Raw genomic sequence first — 23,692 nt, 5'->3', positions numbered from 1 at the left:
TTTTGGCAGAATCATGAGGCTTTTCTCATCTACATATTTAAAAAGGAGAAATTGAAATAAGAATGGGTCAAATATTGACCAATGAACTCGATAAAACATCAACTAATGTAGCCACGTGGCACGAACTGGAAATGAAACCGAGAAACGACGACGAACGGCGGAGACGACGACAAGGAGGAGAAGGAAAGCAAAGAAAAAAAAAAAAAAGAGAGAAAAAAATGGAAAGAAAAAAAAAAAAAAGAATTCCCAACAGAATCCAACCCCCCCGAAGGAAACCGAAAGGGCGACAGAGGCTAAAGCTATTCTAAGGACTTGGTTACGAGGGAGAGCGGCTGGGGCTGCGGCCCTGGCAGCGAGCTGTGGGGGTGCAGGGAGGAGGTGGAGGGCTGCGCGAGGGGGGCGGCCGGCGGGAGGGCGGCCGGCGCGTGGTCCAGGGCCCCGTTGGGGCAGCTGGCGGCAGGCAGGGCGCCGGGCTTGCTCGCAGCGCTCTCGGCGAGGACGAGCGAGGATGGCGGCGGCATCATGACCAGGTGCGCCAGCGGGTCGGGCTTCAAGGAGAGCGAGAGGGGTTGCGTTTGTTCAGTCTGTGGTTTCGAGTCTCTGGAGGGGGAGGCGAGCATGGCGGGGGAGGACGGAGGAGAGTCTAGTAAGCTTCCATCTGAAGAGGGTGGGCTGACGCAGCTGCCTTCACCTTGTATGTAGCGAACGCACTTTTTTTTTCTCCTAGAAACAGGGAGAGAGCGCTCTGTGAGTGAAGGGCAGGGATGCAGACGGAGACAGTTTGCTAGAGCAAAGAGCCACCAGGCAGCTCGCGGGGCTCTGAGCGCCTGCGCCCCAGCCCTACGTGCCGTCCTGGGGGGCTGCCGGGGCGTCCTTGGCACCCCATCCGCTCGGGGACCCCCTGGGCTAACCATCTGCTGAGGGATCGCCCAGTGCCTCTTCGTCCCCCTCCTCTGCAGGCCGCCTCCTTTCCCTACTTATTTACTTTCAGGCTAATAAAATTGGGTACGGGGTTTCTGAGCCCACTGTGCTGATCTATAGACTCCACTTTCCTCCCAAAAAGAAAAAAAAATAATAATATTTATGTATATATCCTTAGAAAATAAGAACTCTGGGTGTGTTGATCGTCCCCCAGCGCTGTCCACCTCAGCGGGGCTATCTCTACACCTGCGTCACCTGGCGTCTCTTACGGTGCTCTGCCCCGGGAGGCAAGGCCGGCTGCAAACTACTGCTCATTGCTTTCTCCTCTGTTAGGAACCACACCAAATCCAGAAACGTCAGAGTCAGACAGGAGGAGTATATAATAGAGAGAACGAGAGAGGGGAAATAAAAACAAAACGAACAAACAAAACGAACAGAAGAGGAAAGAAAAAAACAAAAACAAAAACAAAACAGAAAAAGAACAGGATAAATAGAGTATGATCCAAAATAACAAGAATAACTGGTTGTATGGCCTGCAGGTTGTGGCTTTAAATTGACTCAGTTTTACTTTTTGTTTCAAGGGAGAGTGGTAGATTTGGGAAGCTGCTTGTCTGCGTTTTGGGGAATTTTCCTCTGAGAGGCCATCCATGGAGCTTCAGAGTGGGATCCAATTTCAGTAGGTGAAGAGCACGACGACAGGCACAAGGATGAGGAGCAACATGGCACTTATTTCATACCGGGAAATACGAGCCTCATAAGAGCCGTTCATCTTCAAATAAATGAGTAAGTGACCCGACAGAGATCTTTTCTCCTCCCTCTGTCCACTTAACAATGTAAAGGAGCGATGAAAACAGATGACAGTTTCACACCATCTCTCTTGCCAAGTGTATGCAAGACAATTCTAGCAGCAGGACAGAAATAATGAGGCAAACAACCACAGCATCTGGCAAAACGACGTTCAGTGGCCACCTTGACCCTCCTAATGACAGCTCTCCAGCCCTCCTACTCACAAGCATGCTTGCCATGGGAAGTGCTGACCACTGCCACACAGCCCCGGGTCCTTGACCACGTCTGGCTAAAGCAGCTCTGCCGCAGAAACTCTGGACACTCGGCCAGGCTGCACAAACCTGCTGATGCGAGGGAATATGTTGCTCTCCCCCTCGGGGATGCCTCATGCTAGCTCAGCCACTCCATCAGGAGAAGCGCCCGAGTGTGGCGCAGAAGCTGAACGTCGCTGGGTGAAATTTCCCACTCGTTCAGGTGCCCTAACTCTGTCTCTGGTAGCCAACTTGCTCCCCTCTGGATGGGGACTGCATTTGACTTGGATGAATCCAAGGTCCTCTCTGTCTAGGCAGTAGGGCTAGATGTTTCTAGACTGCAGGGGAAATCTAACCAGCTGGAGCCTGGGGTTAGGATATCTCATCTCCCATGGTCAGGAAGGGAAGAGCTCCCCCAGCACCCCATCTCTCCACCTACTGCAGTGGGGATAAGTGCTGTGACATCCCTTCCTCCAGTGAATTGGGGAACAGCCTGGGGCTCTGCTCCACGCTCCCCATGGCAAGGTAAGGGGTTAGGGCTATTAGAGTTATAACCACGTTAGCCTGCAGATCAATACATGCTAAAAAACTAAAGACATCCATGCAACTTAAATGTTAAAAAGAAAGAAAGGAAGAAAGATAGAAGACAGCAAGTGAAGGCTGTAAACCATGCTTTATTAGAGCAACGTTAAAAGACAGGAAAAAAAAATTAACTTGGTGGGCTCAAAACAGAACCTGTTAATTCTTCTACCATCAACAAACAGCGTGGGAAGCCTCTGGCACTTGGCTAGGGCCAGTTCTGCTGCTCCTCGCCTCTGCCTCACCACTTCCTAGCCTCAGCTGCGCAATGCTGCCAGACCCCAAATTCATGGTGGGACTTTCTGTACAGCTGCCAGTGGCAAAGCTGAGCACTGGTGTTCACAAATTTCTCTGATAACACCTGTGGGGAAGGGTGGGTTTTCACAATTTGGAGACTGCAGGGCTTGTCATCTCCCCCTTCTCCCCCTAATTAAAATAATTTGCAAGCAGAGACCCAAACTCTGCCCACCTCATTGACGGTGGTCCAGAAGTTATTCAGCTGGGTTGCTCTGCACCTACAAGGCAGTTAATTATTTCACTGGAGGCAATTTGAATCTGGTATGCCAAAAATTAAGAATGATTTTGCTAATACTGTTTTAAGTTCTGTGGCCTGAAAGAAGGGGTTTCCCATGGCAAAGCAGACTTAAATCAGGTTACCACAGAGCTGTCTTTCTGAGTTTGCAGAGTTAACAACTCTTTTAGAGCTAAAAACACTGGTTTGTTACCTTAAATAATTTCCCTTTGACTAGGATTAAGGTAGCAGAATGTTTCCTCTGTTTCTTTTTTTTTTTTTTTTTTTTTTTTTTTTTTTTTTTTTTTTTTTTTTTTTTTTTTTTTATGTTAAACTCTTAAATAGTGGCCACTTTTGGTCTGAAAAGCCATTTACTTAAATCTTGATGGTACCAGAGAGGACACTTCTCCATCCCCAGCCTGTGCCATTCCCACCATGTGGTCATGCATGGGACAGGGTTAGGTGCGCCAGAATAAATAGATGGGTAAAACCCCAAAATCTGCAAGCCAAATTTTACCAGAAGCAAATGGCTTCAGGCAACCCTGGTGAAAGGGGTAAGTCACCATTTGGGGAACATTTTGTGCCTCAGTTTCGCTGTCTTTAAAGCAGAAACAAAAGTGCTACCTATCCCCTCTTAGAAGCACATTGGGAGGATTATTCACTTGTGTGCCACTCTGAAAGTGTCACTCACTGTATCGGTATGGCACGCACCTACAGAGCTGATCCAGCTCATGCTGCTGTTGCAGCTAGCCCCAGGACAGCATCAGAAAAGCCAATAATGCTGCAATTGCCATGAGTGAAAGCCACAGATGACGACAAGGGTTTATTTGTTGGCTGTGGGCAAAGATGTCTCAGTTTCTGTTGTACTAGCAAACTGCACATCTTTTGCACCTTCCTAGGATGCGCTACAAAAACTACCATGCTATCAAATGCAATGTTCTAATGGTTAGGACCACAGCTAGGAAAGAAATGCTCTAAAATCTACCCAGTAACAAAATGCCTCCATGCATTAAAACAACAAGAAAACAAAACAAACAAAAAAAACTGTATCGGTAGGCCTCCAGTTATCAACTACACCACTGAAAGGTGCTGCACTGCTCTTAACTAATTCTGAAATAGATCTAAAGAAGTGGTGTCTAATGTGCAGCAAAGATTTCTGATCAAAACCTGGCATAAGTTAAGAGAGGGTTTATGCTTGGTGTGTAACCTAAGTGCTGCACAGACTGCAGGAAAAGTCCCCTTGCTGATAAAATGTAGTTTTAAAAGCCTGACGTTTCCTTAAACTGCTAGGGAAAGATAAAGCAACACAAACACAATGTGCCCCCATTCTGGTGCTTGGCATACTGAGCCTACCACGCTTCAGATATTGTATCTCTAGACTACACAAATATCTGTTGAGAGCATGTAGTAAATTAACCACAGAATAAAGCCCAATTAAACACTGCATTGGCGTTTAAGCCTTCAGTCAGCATAAGTCTCCTGACACAGGGAAAGTGCTTACTCAGCTTTTCTGGTCTGAACTCTTCTTCCTTTCCTTTCCTTAAGCTTTAAGAAACCACAACTTTCAAAACCCATTTAACATATATACTGGTATCTAACACCTCAACCCCGACACCCAGTACTAGCATTACTCAAATGGGACGTTTTTGGTGCCTTATCTTGTATTTTGACATACAATACCACCCCTGGTTCATGTTTTCCTCGACACTAAGCACAAACAAGACTGCGTGCATACACAAAATATGATGAACATCTGATCTACATTCTAAATGAGATGAAGCACATGGGACTGGCATGAGTAAGAGGGGAAAATGTGGGAGAGGAATCACTACACATAGAGTGTGGTTTGGGTTGAAATACCTACCATCATAATATTCCAAATTCAAAGACTGCTTGTATCAGAACAAAGAAACAACAAATTTAACCAAATGCGATCATATAAGGAAAAAGGAATGAGAAAAGAACTACTCGGTATCCCTCCACCAAGAAAGAAGCATGTACTGAGTTATACATGAAATTAAACTCCAGTAGAACATGGGCTGTCGAAATTTGGGCTCTCTGATGTCTTTCACCTCCTTTTAATGCTGGAAACTGTCCTACTAAAGTTGGAATTAGTTTTGTCTAGAGTTCAAGAGTTTACAGCTCACATGCTGGGATAAAATTTAGAAAAAAAAATATTTTCAGGGAGAAAAAAAAAAAGACATCAGATCATTTAAAAAAAGTGTTATCTATATAAGCCTTACCAAGGCATATAAACCCATAGGTAGGGATTTAATTTTGCAAATAATGCCAAAAAAGTCTTACAATATAAGCTGTAAACACTGGCTTTTATATCTATAATCATTTGAAAAATACTAGTGCTGCAGATCCCAGAACAGCCTTTGGAGGCAGCGGACATAGATCCAAACAAAAGACAAAATATAGATGTCCAGCTAAATAATCTTTTTTGCTGACAATCTGGAGGGGAAAAAGAAAAAAACAACGACAAAACCAACTGCCAGCTAAAAGCACTTCAAGTTTTCTTGTTCCCAGTTCTACCACCAGGGAGAGGTTATTGGTAAAGAAAGAGAGAAAATGGCATTAAATTAGCAAGAAATTCCAAGGATCAAAGATTATTAGCAATTGATGCTGTGGGAGAGAGAAAGGTGGGGAGTGGGGAAAAAAGATTAAAAAAATAAAATCACACAAATGCACTAAGAGGACAGATTGCTTTTATTTCCCCAAAGGCCTAATGGGTAGTATTATACCTGCATGGTTTGCACCATAAACTCTGTCGGTCAAGCCCGAACAATGCCCGACACTTCTTTGGAGTATTTGCATCTGTTAGCATAAGGTAAACACAAAAAATACAACACAATGGTGGATAGAGCTCATTTGGACTGTGTAATCTTAGCTACAGCTACGTTTAGGTTTTAATCACCTCCGTTTTATTTGGTAATCTCCCCTCATACCAAGGGCATGAATAAACAGGACTTTGACAATGAGCCAAAACAAAACCAAAAATCTCCGACACCGCTGTGCGTGTGTCCGGCGTCGGCACCGCACTCGGTGCCGTGCTACCGAGGGCTTTGGGGGCGCCTCACGAAAATGTGACTTTCCTGGATTGAAGGCCGGGAGGGCAGGGCTGTGTTTGAGCCAGGGATCAGAGAGGCTTAAGGCTGATGCTGTTTTACAGTGGGTTTTTGGCTAGCAGCAGCAAAGAGGAAGGAAAAAAAAAAAAAAAAAGAAAAACCAACAAAAAAAAATAAGCAAAACCTTTTCAGAGAGACGATAACTCATGGCAGTGTCCCACTCCCTTGTGTCTTCTAGATCACAACACAGAGCTACAAAGCAACAAGGCAGGAAAAAAAGGGGAAAGTACCAAATAAACCAGCTGCAAATCAGCCATAGCGAGTCTGGGAAAACTATACACACCTGCAGGGGCCGCACCAGTTATTCTGTTGATCAAGGCCAAAGCGCGCTCGGCATTTCTTAGGAGCGCTCAGGTCTGAATGAGTTCAAGAAAAGCGAGCAGAAAAGGGGGAGAGGAAAAAGAAAGGGGAGAGGGGGAGAGAGAGAGAGAGAAAGAGAGAGAAAAGGGGAGAAAAAAGAGAAAGATAAAAATAAGGAAAAAATAAAAATAAAAAAGGGAATAAAAATCAATGTCCTCGTTATTAATTGCAAAATATTGACTTTTGATTTAAAAGTTAAAAAAGTGATAATCACATTTTTATTCAACTCTTGAAATTAGCTGTTGCAATTAAAGCTGCAGTATCCCTTTATAAAGGACTGTTTCTTTCCCTTTTAAAAGAGCAGGTAGAGGAAAGTCATTGTGGCTGGTCTAACAGGATGTTTCAGGCGAGATTTATTTGGGTTGTTTTTTTTTATTCTCTTTTTTGAGAGGGGAAAAAAGGAAGAAAAGAAGCTGAGTATGGAAGTTAGATCCTGAACATGCTTTTTTCTTCAACTCAGATACAAAATAAAAATAAATAAAAAAAGAGAAAAATAAAGAAAAAAAAAAGGAAATTATATCTCCTGGGATAATGCAGCTTTTGGAATAACATTCAATTTATTTCTTTTTATTAATTTGTATTTAAAAGAATGGATAAGAATAAGCAGATTGCGAAATGAGCATGTTAGTATCAGCCAGAAAATAAAACGTAAAGCATGGCAAGGTGCTGAGTTAGTAGAGCTAGTGAATTGCAATGAATAGGCTTGAGCAGAAATGCAAAAAAAAAAAAAAAATCAAAACTAAAATAATAATAAAAAAATGCGTACGCATGCTAATGTGAGAAGACTTAGTGGGAGCCATGAAAAATGCCATTAGATTAAGGAGGTTCATTACTGACTTGCTTCCATTCTTTATCAGTCTCTTTAAAGAAATACTGCATATTCAATTTGCACAGTTAGTACAACTCTTGCGTTATTTTACTGTATTACGTTTTAATAGCAATTGTTACAAAAAGACGAAAACAAAATTAAAAAAATACTATCAAACATATAATAGATATAAAGATAAATAGATAATAAATATAAAAACGTGTGGATGGTATTTTTTTCTTAATGTCATAAGTGTTTAATGTTAAAGTCTATAATGGCAGGAAAAAAAAATTAAAAAGCAGTTTATAAACTATTTTAAATGACTCAAAATGACGTTAGCACCTGTAATCGGAGGAAGTGAAAGGCAAGGATTTAGGAAACATTCGCTGTGTTCTGAAAAAAAAGAACAAATTATACAAAGGCTTCAAAAAAATTAAGTCAGGGCTTCTTCAGAATTGACTATGAGATTGCCTATGCAGTATTTCTAATTTCCTATATAGAATGGCAAACCTCCTTAATTTAAAATGGGTGCGATTTACCACTGTAAGGCATGCATCAGAACATACAGGTACAGCCCAAATTAATACCAAACACATACATACGTACGTACACGCACACACATATGCGCAAAATAAGCAGACAACTTTATCAACAACAGCATAGGCATTACCACTATGGATCTGCAGTTAAAGGCTGGGTAATTACTAGGAATAAATTTGGCTAACGTCACAAGAGGCTCTTACATGCAATGGCTTGGTTACTAGTTTTAGAAGGGCAGTAATGTGTAAATAACTAGAGTGCATTAAAAAAAGGCTGCCTGCTATAGGGACCGGCTCCCCGTGAGGCCAGGAGACTCGAGCCCACCTCCCCCGAACCTAGGAGCGTCACACCGGGACTGCCACACTTCCACTAAGCGAGATATTTAGACTTATTTTTACTTACCGTTGGTCTCTCCTGGTTGCTTATCCCTTTTCCTCTTCTTCTTCTTGCCCTGTGTGACACACACACAAAGGAGAAGGATTAAAACCAAGCCGAGACAAAGCCACATATCCTGCGAGGTGGCACAGAGTGATAGGGCAGGGGCTGGAGGACACCAGGAGCTCAGCCCACTCCCCCCATCCTAGCAGGGCCAAGGGGTCCCAAGGGGATGCTTGTGCCATGGGGACGGCTCTGCCTGCCCCCCACTCCATACCAACACCCACCCCAAAGCCACGAGCAGCTGGAGGGGGTGCTGGCAGGCTTGCAAGATGCTCCTTTTGAGATGAGATTGTAATGACGGCACACATTTGACACACACAATCCTGCACCTGGAAGTTTCACAAGTTACTTGTGGCCCCGTATGTGTGAGGTGGGGTGGGGAAGAAATGGGAACAGAGGAGACTGAAAGATGGGGGATGCATGGGTGAAGTGAGAGTGAGCCCCCGGAGTGCCCTGGCACCCAGTGTTGACTGCTAAAGCAGACAAGGGAGCTGTGATAATGAGCAACACCTAACCTGCAGGTCTGTAAGTGCATCCACAGCCTAGGGAACAAGGCCAAGAAAAGGAAAAAACACAGATATAACCAAGACCCTTTCCACATTTTGCTTGATCGCAAAGAAAACAAGCAGTATTTTGCTAAACTGTGTCTATTTTCCAAATACTGCCCAAGGAGATGATGTGATTTGTCACAGCCTCTAACTGGAGGGAGGAAGGGAACAGACGAGGTTGGGTAAGCAGGAGCTGGTCGCTCCTCAGTTTGGAGAGGACACAACCAGGAGCTCCAGCCTGAGTTCTAGGGAAACCCAACAACTGTCTTCTAAGAGGAGTTATAAAGTGATAAGCGTGGCTCAAAAGAGAAGTTATTTTCTAAGAAAATCCTTCTAACGCTGAACTACAGAATCTGCAGAGTACAAAAAGGCCAGTGCAAGATGATAGAGTCATTTTGTTTTTATAGCTTGCCAGCTACTAAAAGCAACAACTTTTGGGCCAGCAATGTTGACTGTGAACAGCATGGGGACTCCTGCTTTTGAAGATGTGGTGGTAGGAGAAGTTGGTGAACAGACACCAGACCAACAGTCCCTTGTGGGCAAGAGGGAACAAACATGTCTTGGAAGAAGGAATCTCAGAGCACTTTTGAAGGGCTGGACGTATCTGTGGGGAAGCCAAAGGGTTCTCCCACATAGCGAACTTCTAAGTAGGTTGGTCTGGCTCCCAACTACAGGGTTAAGATCGGCTTCAGCTTGGCACATCCACTGTAACATTTGGCTCGCTCTGATACATATCAGTAAGAAATTCCCTCAGTGTGAATGCTGGATTCTGATCTGTTGTTGTCTTGTTTCTCCTCCCCTAAAGCCAGCTGTCTGGCGTGGGGCTTCTGTACTCGCTCCCCCTTGCTTGTAAACTGCCCCCCTGCTGTCCAGGCTGTGATAAGTACAGCCCTGTCTGAGAAAGCCTTCTTGTGATGGAAAAAGCAGTGTGCACTGTCGATTTTAAATGTCTTTCAAGCAACATGCACATAATCCTGCAGCCTGAATGCTGCTGAAAAAACATTTTGGACACCTCTGAGGCCATTTGGGGAGATATTGAAAGCTCTGGGTTAATTGCTACAGCACCCATTAGTCAAACAAGACAGGAAGACAAGACAGACAAGCACTGCTCCTAAAAATCCTGAGAATAGAATAGGGGAAAACGTGGATCCTGAAGTCCATACAACACACAGAAATACAAGGGGCTCGGGCTCTGCTCCATCTACATTAATCTAAATTGACAGTAATTCTGTGAAAGTCAGTGAATTTTTCCAGCTTTACAATGTAACTGAAACCAGACAATTGCCTAAGGATTGTAAGCCTGATTTCTATTTAATCTCAAGGAGGCCACTTGCATAATTAACAGACTGCATCTTGTGGCCATCTTGATTCATTTCTCAGTGCATTTGAGGATTGAAGGGCCGGTCTAACTAGAGACCTCATCACTTTTTCACTTGATGGCCAGCCAGAACACAGGTCAGGAGCCATCAGCCCTTTACAGACTTCTTCAAGCCAGGTATTTACATACTATAACCCCTTCAGGGAGCAATCTATTAAAAATGACTGATATACGGGAATGTCAGCCAGGGACCAGGAATTTTTGGTTCCTCTTCAACACACGCTTTCCTAACAAAGAACTGAAAAATGTCCCACTGACTTCTCTGACATTCTTTGCAAAGCTTATAGGGAAAAACTACCATGCTCTCTTGTTCAATTTTTGCACTGAGAGAAGATATTGCATAGCTAAATTAATATGTGGACTTAAAGAAAGAATTACAGGAGCAGTTCTTCCAGCACTCGGCAGAAGACAGTTTTGTCTTTGCCTCAGATTGCCCTCCTAAGACAGGAGCAGATGGTCTGTAACATTTCTCATCATCATCCTATACAAATTCTAAGGCTGCAAGGAAATGTGGATGTACATACTTGCTAAATGTTTTGGCAGCTCTCTCGACAGAGCCAAAGCAACATGGGTTTTGACAAGACTGCAGAGTTCTTTGGTACTAATTTTCCAGACAACCGGCAAGCAAAGTGACTAGACCCTTACATATACCTGAGTCCAGCACTCAGCGCCGCTTAACATCTCCTATTAGATCTCAGGAAGAACGAGTGCGCCTTGTGACACCAGCAAGCCACAGGGGATTCACTGAATCCTCTTCTCTTATTTAAGAGCAGGCTGAAAGCTGCATTTCTTGAATGCAGAGCTCCTATTTCTGAAGATGTGGGCTACAGCTGGCCCCATCCTCATGCCTAATGGGAAATGCCTAACGATTTAACCATTTCAAGCACCCCAAACACGCTCCCGTTCTAGATGTGTGAAGGTCTTAAGGTGCTATGAAATGCTGAGGGAGGTGGGGAACTTGGAGAGCTCTGAACGGATGGGAGAGGGGAAAAAAAAATCCTGCAGATGATGCAATCGTGTGATGCAAAGCTGCTGCGCTCTCCTCAGGCAGGAAGGTTCCCCCTGAAGGTCACCTGGGGGTACAGCATCAAGCCGCTGAGAAAGCGACGGCTTTCTCATCCTGTCCTTTTTAGCTCGAGAAGAAAGGGTTTCTCAGTGCTCACACGGTGAGGACAAAAGTAAAGGTCCTAAGCACTTCAGGCTTTGTACATGCCCATCTGTCAGTGGCACAGTCACCGCGCAGAATGAGCATTCCCGAAGCCTCAGTCGAGCCTGTAACTCTCTTTTGAACACCCAAGATGACAATACTGCACAGTGCCGAGGAACTACCTCAAGCCTATGGTCTGACAGTCTCAGGCCATACTATAACGAAAAGAAAGGAAATGTGTTCTTAGCAGGAGCAGTGCCTCGGTGGGCTTAAAGAGGTTTCCTCTGTCTCTGAGGAACACACACCACTACACCTCCAGCGACAAGCAAAGGAGGGAGCAAGGCAGAACCCAACAGAATGAAAAGATGATCGAGAAAAACACAAGTATTTCAAAAAATGTCCTTAAGGAAATGTAGATAAGCAAGTGAACATGTGTATGAGTATTCTCTACTGCTGAAATGCTGGAAGAGCACAGAGAGATGCTGCTGCTCTAGGCTTTGCTGCAGACTGAGACCTGGTTTCACACACATACATGTGAAAGCACAAATGCTCAAAGAGGTAAACATTGCCATACAGAAAGCACATGGTTCATGTGACTTAGGCAAAATGGTATTTATGGTAAAATAGGCAGTGATGATGGCAATGATGGAAGAGACAGACTTCAGCAAAAACAAAACGTGTATCACTATACGTAACTAACATCAAATTTACAGATACTTGTCCCCAGACCTGCATGGAAGTCTATCTGCAAGGTAGGGAGCAAGGTTTATTCTAGAATCAGATAACTTGAAAGCTTTAGGTGGTTTAACTTTTTTTTTTTTTTAAAAAAAAAAAAAAAAAAAAAATGTTGCTATAATCCTATTAAGGAGGGTTTGGAGTTCCCCCCAGTCTACAAATATGTCAAAAACGTACGGGTTTAGGCTTGTAAACACTTATTACCAGATGCACTGCTTACCCTTCATGGAAGAAGGGGTTATATACTACCAGTAAGTGGTTACAATGCTGGCCTTACATTTTTAACAGACAGAAAATTCTACTACTTCTAGCTACAAAATGGGCTTTCTGAAAGGTGGATGAGGGAATCAGTCTTAAGAACACTCCATGAATTGATCACAAACTCCAAAATACTCTTCAAAAAAAGATGAGGGGAAAAAAAAAAAAGATTATATGGCCATGAAAAAGCAGAACACAATCGAAATATACAACAGTAGAGCGTGGAATAATTCATTTAACCCCACTTGAGAGTAAGACTTTCAAACAAGTCATGCTTTTGGTTTTGCCAGTCCTTCTCTGAAGCTAGGATAAGTCATTCTTCCACTTTCCACTATACTCTCACACAGATAAGCACAAGACACTAAGTATTCATATTTTTGGTGGAAAGGAGAGAAGCCATGCTAGGGGAATTTTATTTTTTTTTCTATATATGAAATAAAATTTAAAATGACCAGCAAGCCAAATAGCATCTCCAGATGTCAGTAAAAGTGAAGGCAAGAGTTTCTTCACAGAGTTCTACTGTCATGCCCCAATTCTAACCTTTTACTAGACCCAGCCAGGAAGCCTCTTCCAAGTGGAGGGCTGTGAATTATCCCCAATAGTTTTAGTATCAGAGAGGGAAGCGTCCGTTGTTGTTACCAGATTGGGATCCAGAGGCACGCTTTCCAAGTAGTGCTTGTGTGCAATGTGTGGTCGTAGTTCAGCAGGTCACATATACATTTCTACAAGCTCTACTACTAAAAAAATTTCCACCTACATAGGAACCTACATAGTTATCCCGTGCGGACCAGCCCGGGTACAGCTGCATATGAAGCTGTCGTTCCTTTCTTGCTAGTTCATAGTATTTCGCTTGTTCTTCTCTGGATAACGCATGCCACTGAGGTGAAGAAAAGAGAAAAAGACAAAATAAAAAACACAAGTGTGGTGTGGGTTTTGTTTGGTTGATTGGTTGTTTTTTAAGTGTGTTAACAGCAGAATATGTTATTTATACATAAATACAGCTAGAATTGATTTTCCCAAACAAATAGATAAAACAGATGATCAGGCACACTGACATTCATATTTTATGTATAACTCCAGATTATAACTCCAGTTAACTCAGCCGAGTCAAAACTAATTGTTTCTATTCATTCAGCCCTTTCATTTTCCTGATGAGACAATTAGGAAAAATAAACAAAAGCAAAGAACAGGGGAGAGGACCCAGAAGCTGGAGCACTTGTCCTAAGTCAGATTTCAGTTACAGATTTAGAGGTTCTCCCTTTCCCTTCTCCACCAGCATCCCCTCTTTTCCTCCAGCTTGCACAGTTTATGATACTTGTACCACACTTCCCAAAGACCTCCCTCTCCCCCGTTTACTTTCCTGCCCATTTGTTGAACAAAACAAGAAATCTGAGATTTCTCCATCTCCCAGTCATGGAAATAACACTGAAATAATACTGCTACTAATTAACTTTCCCCACTCCCCATGAACGACCCCACCAGCAAAAAGTGTCTGTGAAAACCAAACCAAAAAAAGGCCTTTGGTATAGTTGGATTCTGTGAACACAGAGTACTTCCCTTTCCATTACCAAAATAAGAGGAAAACACACCGATTCAGAAGGACACAACTCCCTCTCTCTGCAAGCGGTCCGAATCCTACCGAGGGTCAGTCCCTGTTTGTGCTTCTCCCTTGTTACCTACCCTCCGACCGAGGATTTGGTTGATGGCTGCGCTCTCTTTCAATGTGCATTCTGCTACAACTTTTGCTCTCATTTCCTTCATATACAACATAAATGCATTAAGAGGTTTCTTTATGTGTGGCTTCTTTTTCTCTTCTTCTTTTTTGGAGTCCTGATGTTTTCTGAAGGGTAAAGATACAACAGACAAAATCCTCACAGTGAGAACCCTTGTGAATTTATTAAATTAATCCCCTCAATCCCTTAACATTAATCCTCAGAAATTAGTCTCTAGAAAGAGGAACAGAAGGTTCTCTAGAGCCTTTACCCTAGCTGCTACATGAGAACAGTTTTAACAGCATTATTAAAAAAAAAACAGTCTCATGTTTGTGTAATATCATCAAGTACATCCTCAGCCCCTTGAATAACCTCAGAAAGAAATGGCCAGAAAATGGGTTCTTGCTTTATGGGGAGGGCTTGTGACCGTGATGGTGGAGGAAATAATCACACCCCATCATCCCTGGGAACGGAAATGCTTAAAATGTTAAAAAAAAATATATACATTTATATATTCTACAGCAAAAAACATTTGCACAAACCCAAGCCTTTCTAAAGCTACACTTGCAAAGCTGCTACTTTGGGTGTTCTAAAAGCAACACGCAAGAAGCAAAAACTTACGAGCTGTGGAGTGAGCCGACGTCGCTCTGGGAAGATTCTTGTTTGACTGTTGGTGTGACTATGGCCGGATGAGGGATTCCAGTTGTATGTAAACTATGGTGTGGCGGGACCATGTGTGGAGGAAACCTAGAGGAGAGAAAGCTGTGTAAATCGTCAGAATAAAAATGAATGAATGGGGAGGGATGTGTACACACATTAAAAAAAAAAAAAAAAAGGCATATAACAAGCACATGACAGCTAGACAAAGCATATGAAAGCTGGCAGCATTAATTAGCAATAAATTAAACATAATGACTCTTCTAATGTCATTAAAGCCAATCTTCCCCTTCATTATCATTACTGACATGAGACATCATGATTTTTAACATCTTTAACAAAAGGCAAATTCAACTGAATGAACTTGGGATGAAAGTGGAATTTCAGCTACCTGCAAGAAAATCCACTGGTCTATTTCTTTACTGAGAAATTATCTGCGGCAACCAAGGAATCAATTTTTATCGTGCTGAATCACATTGTGAATTTGGGATGACATCTTTTGTGGCATATTGACAGCAAAATAAAATATTAATGCCAACACAATCTAGATGCGTTTTTGATAATCCTGATAGAAGCCTCATTAGCTACATTTTGTTGATGGAGCAAAGGAAAATAGTAATTTATGTCTAATATATCCCTGAGCCACGCTGCTTTAACAGAAGTTTGGTAGATTGTGGAATTAAGCCAATTTTGGTCCACTATGGTACCCTAGGAAGGCTTAAATTCAAGTCAAATAACAAAGTAGTTTTTCTAAAGACAAAAAATGTTGACAGCTTTATGGTCATATCCAGGGACAGGCCGCAGTCCTGCAACTGGATTCAGAGAGATGTGCAATGCTTCTCATGTATCTAATTTGGGGCCACAGCATAAACATACCACTATAAGTCAGACTTTCTAATTTTTAACTGCAGTTAACAAATTTGTCAAAAGCATTATTAACAACTTATGATTATTCCTCAATTATTGCAAAAAAAAAAAAAAAAAAGGTTTTGCAGTGAATAAGGAAAGCACAACAGAACTGAGCTACTGCCTGTCCCTTAAAAACCCCCCACTGAAGTTTATACATTTCCAGGGAATGGGATCTAGCTTAACCTTTTGGCATAAAAATACCTTCCCACAAAAAATCCATGGCTAGACTGATCCGGTAAGTAAGATTTTTGCTGTTGTACATTCCTACACTTATCCCAGACTTTGAGCCATCTTGGTCCAAATAAAGTACCCTGAGAATACGGAACATGCAATGGATAAAGAATTACATCTTCTATCATTGATATATAATGTCCTTTTTTCTATCTAATAGGGTTTAAAATGGGGTGACAGACTATGGTGAAGCAGAGCGTGCACAATTATCAGAAATATAGTGAGATTTCTTTATTTTTATTCCTCTCTTATAAATTCCATTCCTGAGCTTAAAACCCAGAAAACTACCTAGACATTCCTTAAGTTCAGAAGATGACACAGAAGTACTTTCATAAACAAGAGGTATTGTCCACGACGAGCTCTGTGCATCTTTGTCTACCAGCTGGTAGTACTCAAGATCATGAGACAGAAGTATTTTGTCTTTGAGGCAGTGGTGGGAAGAGCAGGGACTGACAGGGAGAATGTGAAATTGTTCAGACTGCAGAGAATCGCAGCTCCTGTGAACAAAGACATGAAGAGAAGGAAAGGAGGAGGCTGTGACGGCAGGGGAGGAGGAGAACGGCCACCAAAATGGTCATTCCTCTTTGGATTTTACTTTTGCTAAAGACTCATGGACACAAATATCCAAGTGGATTGTCAAAACTCTGACAAAAGAAGCTGGGAGAGAAGTGCATGTCTGAGGAAATGCTTTGATGAGCAATAGGTCAGAATGGAAGGGAATGGTGAGGCTGCAAAAGACCAACATCCAGGTCCCACTTCTGCCATGGCACTACCCCACTGTCGCCAATACACAACCTGGACCTTTGCATTGCTTTCCTCTGCTCTCCTCTCATGGTTGGACATGGCTAGAGGTGAAGTTTGTTCCCACAGTGGATGGGGCATCCAGACACAGTGCAATGCCAACAATAAAAGCTGATAGCAAGAGTCCACAGGGGACTGCTCTTCAAAAAAAAAGATCTACAATTTTTTAAAAAATCTGATCTGCTGACATCAGCACAAGCACTGTGATAAAATGTCAGCACACATCCTATCCAATCCTAGGCTGACTGTAAAGATCCAGCATTGAGGTGAGGGCAATGCTGCTCGGACTGGCTAGGGTTCAAACTGGAAAGAGCCAGAGATGATGGGTCAATGAAGAATGAAGATGGAGACGACAAGCCTACCTCTGCAGAGCGGGCAGGAGGAGCTCGAGTGACGTGAGGACACGGGATAGAGAGCATATACCAACAAGGAAGAACAGCCAAGCACAGTAGTAGCACAAGGCCAGCAGGGTATGAGGGCCTGAATGAGGTTAGGGTCATCACTGTGGAATGGCACCCAGATAGCAGAGAAGGATCATTACAGCTGGAGTTAATGGGGACAAGAGGTGGTGGTTGTTAAGCTTTTGAACAGGACCCCGGGAAGTGGCCATGATAACTGGGTAGTGGACTTGCTCCCTGAAAGAGGATCCGGTCTAAAATTAAAACTAAAATGCACTGAAAAGCGAATGCTGCCTACAAGCTGAATTGTGTGGTCAGGAGCTCTGAAGGAAACAAATTCAACAAAATATAGGGGCTTATTTTGTCAGTTTACTTTTGATGTAGATTTAAGTATCTTCTGCTAATCAAAAATTAAGGAGGGTGAAGAAATTTGCCTAAAATGCAACTCCTCCCCCAGTTATGGGAGAAGTGTTTTCCCCAGTTACCATTTAGGAGAATGAGTATCTGCACACTGGAGGAGTGGCCGTATGGGAGGAAGGGCAGCTGAGGAGGAGATGCCTACACACACGTTGTGCAGAACCATGGCCGTAACCAGAAGGATGGCAAAACCTCACTGAGTTCAGTGGGGCTGAGACCGTATCCAGCAAACCCTAAACTTCAGAGACATGGTAAACTTCATCGGCAGGCAGCTGCAGCTCAGCAGTTATTTTGGGACTGGCAGTTTTCCCAAAGGAAGTTTTGTGTGCATTACCAGTGAACCATTTATTATTACAGGTTGAAGATGCCCAACTGACACAATGCTACCCATCAGATTTACGTGCTCCTTCCTACGTTTGGGGCCGTAAAAACGTGCTCCAAAACCCCAGGTCAATCACACCACCCCATTGGCTCCAAAGATCAAAGTGTTAGACTCCAAGTCCAAGTGCCTACTGATTTCTACGCAGACACCCAGTCATATGGCAGTAAGAATGGGGAAGGAGTGTTAATTTTTAAGTTCCTGGCCGCGCTCCAACTTCAGTAATTACATTCAGCAAAAGTGAATTTCCTCTGAAATTTCAATTACAACAGGTATTTTCCACTGCCACCACTTAACTGCTGTGCAGTGTTTGTCTGGTGCAATTCTGTTAAATTATTTCCTGATTTCCTCTCCCAGCAGTTGTTTTTTCACAGTGGGTCCACTGTTTGCCCATCAGTTAGCTAACCCTGTCTCAGTTTGCGTTACGGGCTTATTACAAAGGGATAATGAAGGATCAAGAGATGTTATAAGCATATTGCATGCTTCAGAAGCGAGGGGGATGATGCTACAAGCAGAGAAAAGAGTTGTAAATGGTTAAAACAACCTGAAGACACTACCTTAATAGTTTAAACCGTTTATTAAAATCACTATTAGTCACCCATTAACCTTTTATAAACTATTCATAAGCACACTCTAACTAATGAAGTGTAATTACTAAGCTCAGGGAATATTCAGGGCTGGGAAGCGTTATGTGCTCCAAAGGTCTGCATCACAATGCAGGCAAGTGCGGGAATTCCCTTTAAAGCAAGGCTCTGGAAGGATGTGGACGAGGTCTTGGAGGACAGGGGGCTGAGACTGGGGTCTGCCCTGGATTCAGCGTTTGGCCAGAGTGGAGACAGCGGCCCTGAGGCTTGTGCCTTACTGCAGGGATGCTGCCCGCAGGGCACGTCTGCAGGCACGCCGGGCGCTCGGGGCCAGGGCTGCCCCGTCGCTGAGTGCAGGTGCTCCACCTGATACGGCAGGCATGAGAAAATTGTGTGTCGGAGCACGGTCTGCCCAGAGGGTGTTCCCAGCTGTGGGAAACCAGGAGGGGAGTTTCTGGGCTGAAACAAAGGATAAACATCTTAAATCTATTCATCGGCCTGCGTCTGCGCCTGGGCGCGTGTGTACGTATGGGCACACGTCAAGACAAAAAGAAAGGCTGTGCGCCGATACACACACCCCTCACCTTTGCCTAAGACATCCCCCCGTATTTTTTTTCTCTAGACAAGGATTCCATGAATTGCAATAAACACCCTAAAAATTCTAAGTAGCTCATTATACACCACTGTCTCCTTTTATGGCTCCAAGCCAGAATATAATGATGAGTCTTAACTTGTTAAGGACAACTAATTTTTTGTTCCTGGCTGTCTCAAGGGCTTCTCTCTTACTCACTCTCACTTTACTTCACTGTTGACATGTTTCTGTTAACTGGATGTCATCTGCCTGCCTTGATTTTATGCACAAGCAGTGGGATGCATTTTTCTGTGCAACAATTCTGCTTTGAGTTGCATTAGATTTGTCATTATTCTCTCATTTTCCCCTTGCACTTGTAACATTTCATCTATTCCTGCCTTATTTTTTGAGCCACGGTGCACCCACATTATGGTTTATACATGATCTTGCTCCCTTTGAAGCCGGCAGATTTCAGAGCCAGCCCTCGTCAGGAGAAGTGCCTGCTACCAATTTAGCAGGCTGAGGGCCCCGAGCTCCAACAACTCAATCTAAAGGGGGTCACAGGGTGGCACAAGCGAGTGTCAGCAAGTGCTGTTTAATTGCCAATCTAGGCTTCTCCATGGTGTTTAAAGTATAATGACCCATCACTTAATTCTGAGAAGTCCTGGCCCTGCTGCTGAATGGAATGAATATCAAAGGATGTGCTAGAACAGGGCAAGGAGCCTACATTTCCTATAACTGCCATAAGTATAATAGACCTCTACTTCTGTCGTCCCATTACCACAATAATGTATTTAATTTGCTGTGTACTCTTTTTAACTAGATACCTTTCATAAAGCCTATCTTGGGAATATAGCCTCCCCCCTCCCACACCCCCCCTCCCCCAAATGACTAGCCTCTCTAATAATAATTAAACTAAATCAAGCTCTACTTTGCCTCGCACCATGCCTGCAAGCCTTTTATAGATATTAAAAAAGATTAAATAGAGGGAGGGAATCATTGTTTAAATTTGCAGCTCTCTCTCCACAACCCAGGATTTTTTTGCCTGAGCTGGGTCTATTAATTTTTTTTTTTTTTTCAAAAAGTTGCTTTTTCCATTGTCTTTTTCTGTTTGCCGGAGCGATGTGGGCAAATTTTAATTTTTGCTTTTACTCTACTTATCTAAAGCACACAACACAGTATTTCCCTACCCATTCAGTCACGAGCTCTAGTTACAGGTTTCCCTTGCTCAAGGAGGTGTGTTCCCCCCCACCTAATCTTCTCCTCCTTAAATCCTCTATATGCCAACCTTCACATATTAAACTGCAGAGACGGAGAGGAAGGGACAGAGAAGGGAAGAGATGTGGAACCTTGCTATGTAATGCATGCTAATTTAATTATGTGCCATCATCAAAATGGATTAGCTGTTTCAGCCCATCAGGAAAGTCTAAACCTCCACCGATTTAATTAACCAGACTGAAAATCAGATGAACAGAAAATAAAACTATCATTAGGAGCAATTAGTGATTACTTAAACATAGTGCTGCCAACCAGTTTGTAAATAAAACTAGCAGCCCCTGGAAAATTAGATGGAATTAATTGAAGGTAGGGAGGGGGAGAAATATATACTTCTAAAGCTTTAAGGGTCAGGCAGGCCCTTTCATGTTGTCTATCAGTGTTTGGAGCTTTGGTAGGGAAAATACAGCGCAATAACCTTCCTTCCAACTCTGCTTGAAGAGCAGCCCCCACCCTGCTCCCCGGCCTCCCCTCTCGCACACGGAGCGCTGCTCTGGGTGATAGCCACCGAGAAAGCAAAAGGTGGCACGACTTCTCCTCCTTGCTTTTTCAACATCACATTCTCACAGCTTTTTCATTTAGTTGGCTTTTAAAGATGACTTCCTGCTCCTCCACCTCTCCCTCAAAAACAAATTCTTAAAGACCAATGAGAGCACTGAGACATCCTCTTCTGATCAAATTGGAAGGTACTGCTCGCCCTCTCCTCCTCCACCCTACCAAAAAACTAAGGATGACTGTTTAACTGATGTGCTTTCAGGAATACGTTTCCTAGATGAAATGCCCTCCTCTAGAGAGGGTGGCAGGAGGAGTTACACTTGCTCTCGACTCAGGACCTCAGTATTTGAACTCACCTTGACATGGAAGCATTGACGGTCAGAGCTGTTGGGTAAGGGTGGCGGAAACCCCCTGTCGTGATTGGGTACACTGGCTGACCTTGCCTGGCAAAAAGAAGGGAAAGAGAGAATGAGAGAAAGAAAAAAGGGTTTAAAAAAAAAATACACAACAACAACAACAAAAAACTTCTCTCTGCACACTAAGCTTTATTCTCATTTGATCAGAACAAAAATCTTGGGGATTGTACAGCAAGGATCAAAGGAAAGAAACACAGAACAATTTGAATGCCATAAATCTGATAGGAATGGCTAATTAAATTTTATAACCTCTGCTTATGTCAATAGAGACCCTCTCCCCAAGCTGAAACTAGGTGTTTTGTTGTAATAATTAAAGGCGAAGTCTCGCTTGCTTTAATGGAGCCATCACACTAATTGAGGGCTACACATCCAAAGGAAAACAATAATGAATGTAAATTTATACCAAAATAAAGTACAGTGAATCAAAGGACTTCAGTTGCGCTTTGGGCCTCTTTCGGTATTTAGATCTCGGTGAGAAAACATTAAATTAACAGAGCTTAATTTGTAGCCTTTTGTCAGATTAACAAGTGTTGACAAGAGTTACCGGGGGAGAGTCCCCAAGAAGTATTGTGGGTAACCAATAGACAATCACACCTCATTACAATAATTAAAAAATACAGCAACATGCAAAACAGCATCCTCATGAAAGACATACAACTTTTTCTGATTGAGGTTTGTCTGTGCTGGCTAGCTCTTTTCATCTGTCCTTCAAATTTATCATCTGAATGGGCAGGATGCGTTCTGGGGGGGTACAGTGCTAGGGACACCCTGGCCAGTTGAAGATCGATGGGTTGGGAAGTAGATGGTAAAGCACGAGTGGCAATGAAAGGGGAAATAAAAATCTGGGGTTACTTCTGCGAAAACGGCCCAGCTGCTCTCCTAGAGCAACAGTGAATGTGACGGTATCATCCCTCAACAAAAACCATTCAGAGAAGCTCCAAGAGTTGTGGTTAGACAAATAAGCCATGGGTGTTGGCTTGTTATAAGCCAGCGGTGATGACAGAGTCTTCCTGTGACAGAGGTGGCCATTATCACCTGCCTGATGAACTTGGCCACACGTGGCAACATTCGCGTGGGTTTGGCAGCCACAACATGAGGTTCAAGGAGGACAACCCTGTGTCTGCACACAATGATGAAAGGGTTTGAGACAACAATGTGCAATGAGGCACAGGCCAACAACACTGAGGAATTTCTTCCTAAACTCTCACATCTTTGATGTTAGTGCCTTTTGGTATTCACTGAGTATATTTATTTTAAGTGACGAGGCTTTTGCTGTGCCAACTTGAGCTAAGTGGTTGCAACAGAGCTCCAAGCCTGAGCTGGCTGTACTGCAGTTAGGCCCTGCTAGCAAGAAAGAAGAAAAAAAGAAGCCAACATGCGTTCAGGGTGTTCTATATAAAAGGTAAATCACCACAAATGAGGAGAAATTTATCATTTCAGAGAGCAGCAACTCTGGGTTTTTGTTCTGCTCATGCTGTGCTCTTCTGTAGTAACTCAGCCTTCTGCAGGACATGATGGACGTGTCTTGCTTTCCGTGAGGGAGGGCCTCTACTCCACGCAAGTTGCATGACCATCCTGTGATGAAGGAGGGCTTGCAGAATGGCCAGAAGTGGGCTGCTGAGGCTGAGGTCCAAGCTCCAGCTCTCCTGAATCCTCTGCACCTCTTAAACACCCAGGCACGTGTGTTCTCAAACCCTTCACCTGCCCAAAAACTGAGTGCGTGTGAGGACTCCACCGCTCTGCCTCACTCTCCTGCAGGCGTGAATTTGGTTTCCTTAGGGAAGGCAAGCTATTTTAACACAGCTGACCAAACAACCTCAAGCAGGAACAAACTATTTCTATCTTTGGGAAAGTAATTTCTAAAGAAATCTGATCTCCCCCATATTGATGAGGCTAACTAGGTGAGAAAAATAAGGTAATGATCTTGATCTATAATGAACAGAATCATTGTATGCAGCAGCATGGAAGTATTTTATAATGTTTTAAATCAAATATACTGTACACAAGACCTAGGAAGCGTTCAAATGTGTCACAAAACCATTGCAGAGATGGTAACATAAGAAAAAAAAAAGAAAAGAAGGACTCAGTTATCGGAGGGAACCTCATATCCAACAAGGTTCTGCAAGTGGAATATAAGGAGTTGGGAAAAAACAAACAAACTGCAAGAACAATAACTTTCCATAGCTTTGTTTTCTTAGCCAGTTTTAAAGTAAACTAATTCTTCTTTCTTGTTTGCAAGAAAATTCCATTCTTTAGATGCCAACTGTCCAACCCTGTCTCAACCAGGAATGCTGTTCACCAGTTGATGTAAAGCTTTACTTTTTCACAAAAAAAATGAAGGGGATTTTAAGGGGAAATCCAATGACATTTAAAGTTGTGCATTTTCACTGAGGATGGCTGTTAAGAAAACATTAAAGAAGTCCATTAGATCCACTGTGAGCTCCCAGAAAACCAAG

The 23,692-nt window shown here is 43.1% G+C and overlaps 1 protein-coding gene across 14 annotated transcripts in view; it reads right to left on the bottom strand.

The window, feature by feature from the left end:
* Positions 1-255: 255 nt before the first annotated feature.
* Positions 256-23,692, bottom strand: part of TCF7L2 (transcription factor 7 like 2) — a 174,961-nt gene continuing 151,524 nt past the window's right edge. For 3 of the 14 annotated variants that reach the window (XM_032191402.1, XM_032191403.1, XM_032191415.1), the window contains 8 exons: positions 21,177-21,263; positions 14,725-14,865; positions 14,072-14,231; positions 13,161-13,268; positions 8,290-8,338; positions 7,690-7,740; positions 6,463-6,535; positions 256-723 (listed from right to left, as the gene is read on the bottom strand). In XM_032191402.1, the coding sequence (XP_032047293.1) occupies positions 300-723; positions 6,463-6,535; positions 7,690-7,740; positions 8,290-8,338; positions 13,161-13,268; positions 14,072-14,231; positions 14,725-14,865; positions 21,177-21,263 (1,093 nt within the window). In that variant the 3' untranslated portion in view covers positions 256-299. Of the gene's footprint in view, positions 724-5,795; positions 5,869-6,458; positions 6,536-7,689; positions 7,741-8,289; positions 8,339-13,160; positions 13,269-14,071; positions 14,232-14,724; positions 14,866-21,176; positions 21,264-23,692 lie in introns of all 14 variants that reach the window. The other 11 variants (XM_032191404.1, XM_032191405.1, XM_032191409.1 and 8 more) reach the window with 8 other exon arrangements.

Source organism: Aythya fuligula, chromosome 7, assembly GCF_009819795.1.
Source record: "Aythya fuligula isolate bAytFul2 chromosome 7, bAytFul2.pri, whole genome shotgun sequence".
NCBI lineage: Eukaryota > Metazoa > Chordata > Aves > Anseriformes > Anatidae > Aythya > Aythya fuligula.
The sequence above is the reverse complement of the archived record's forward strand: the minus strand, read 5'-3'. Positions and strand labels throughout refer to the sequence as shown.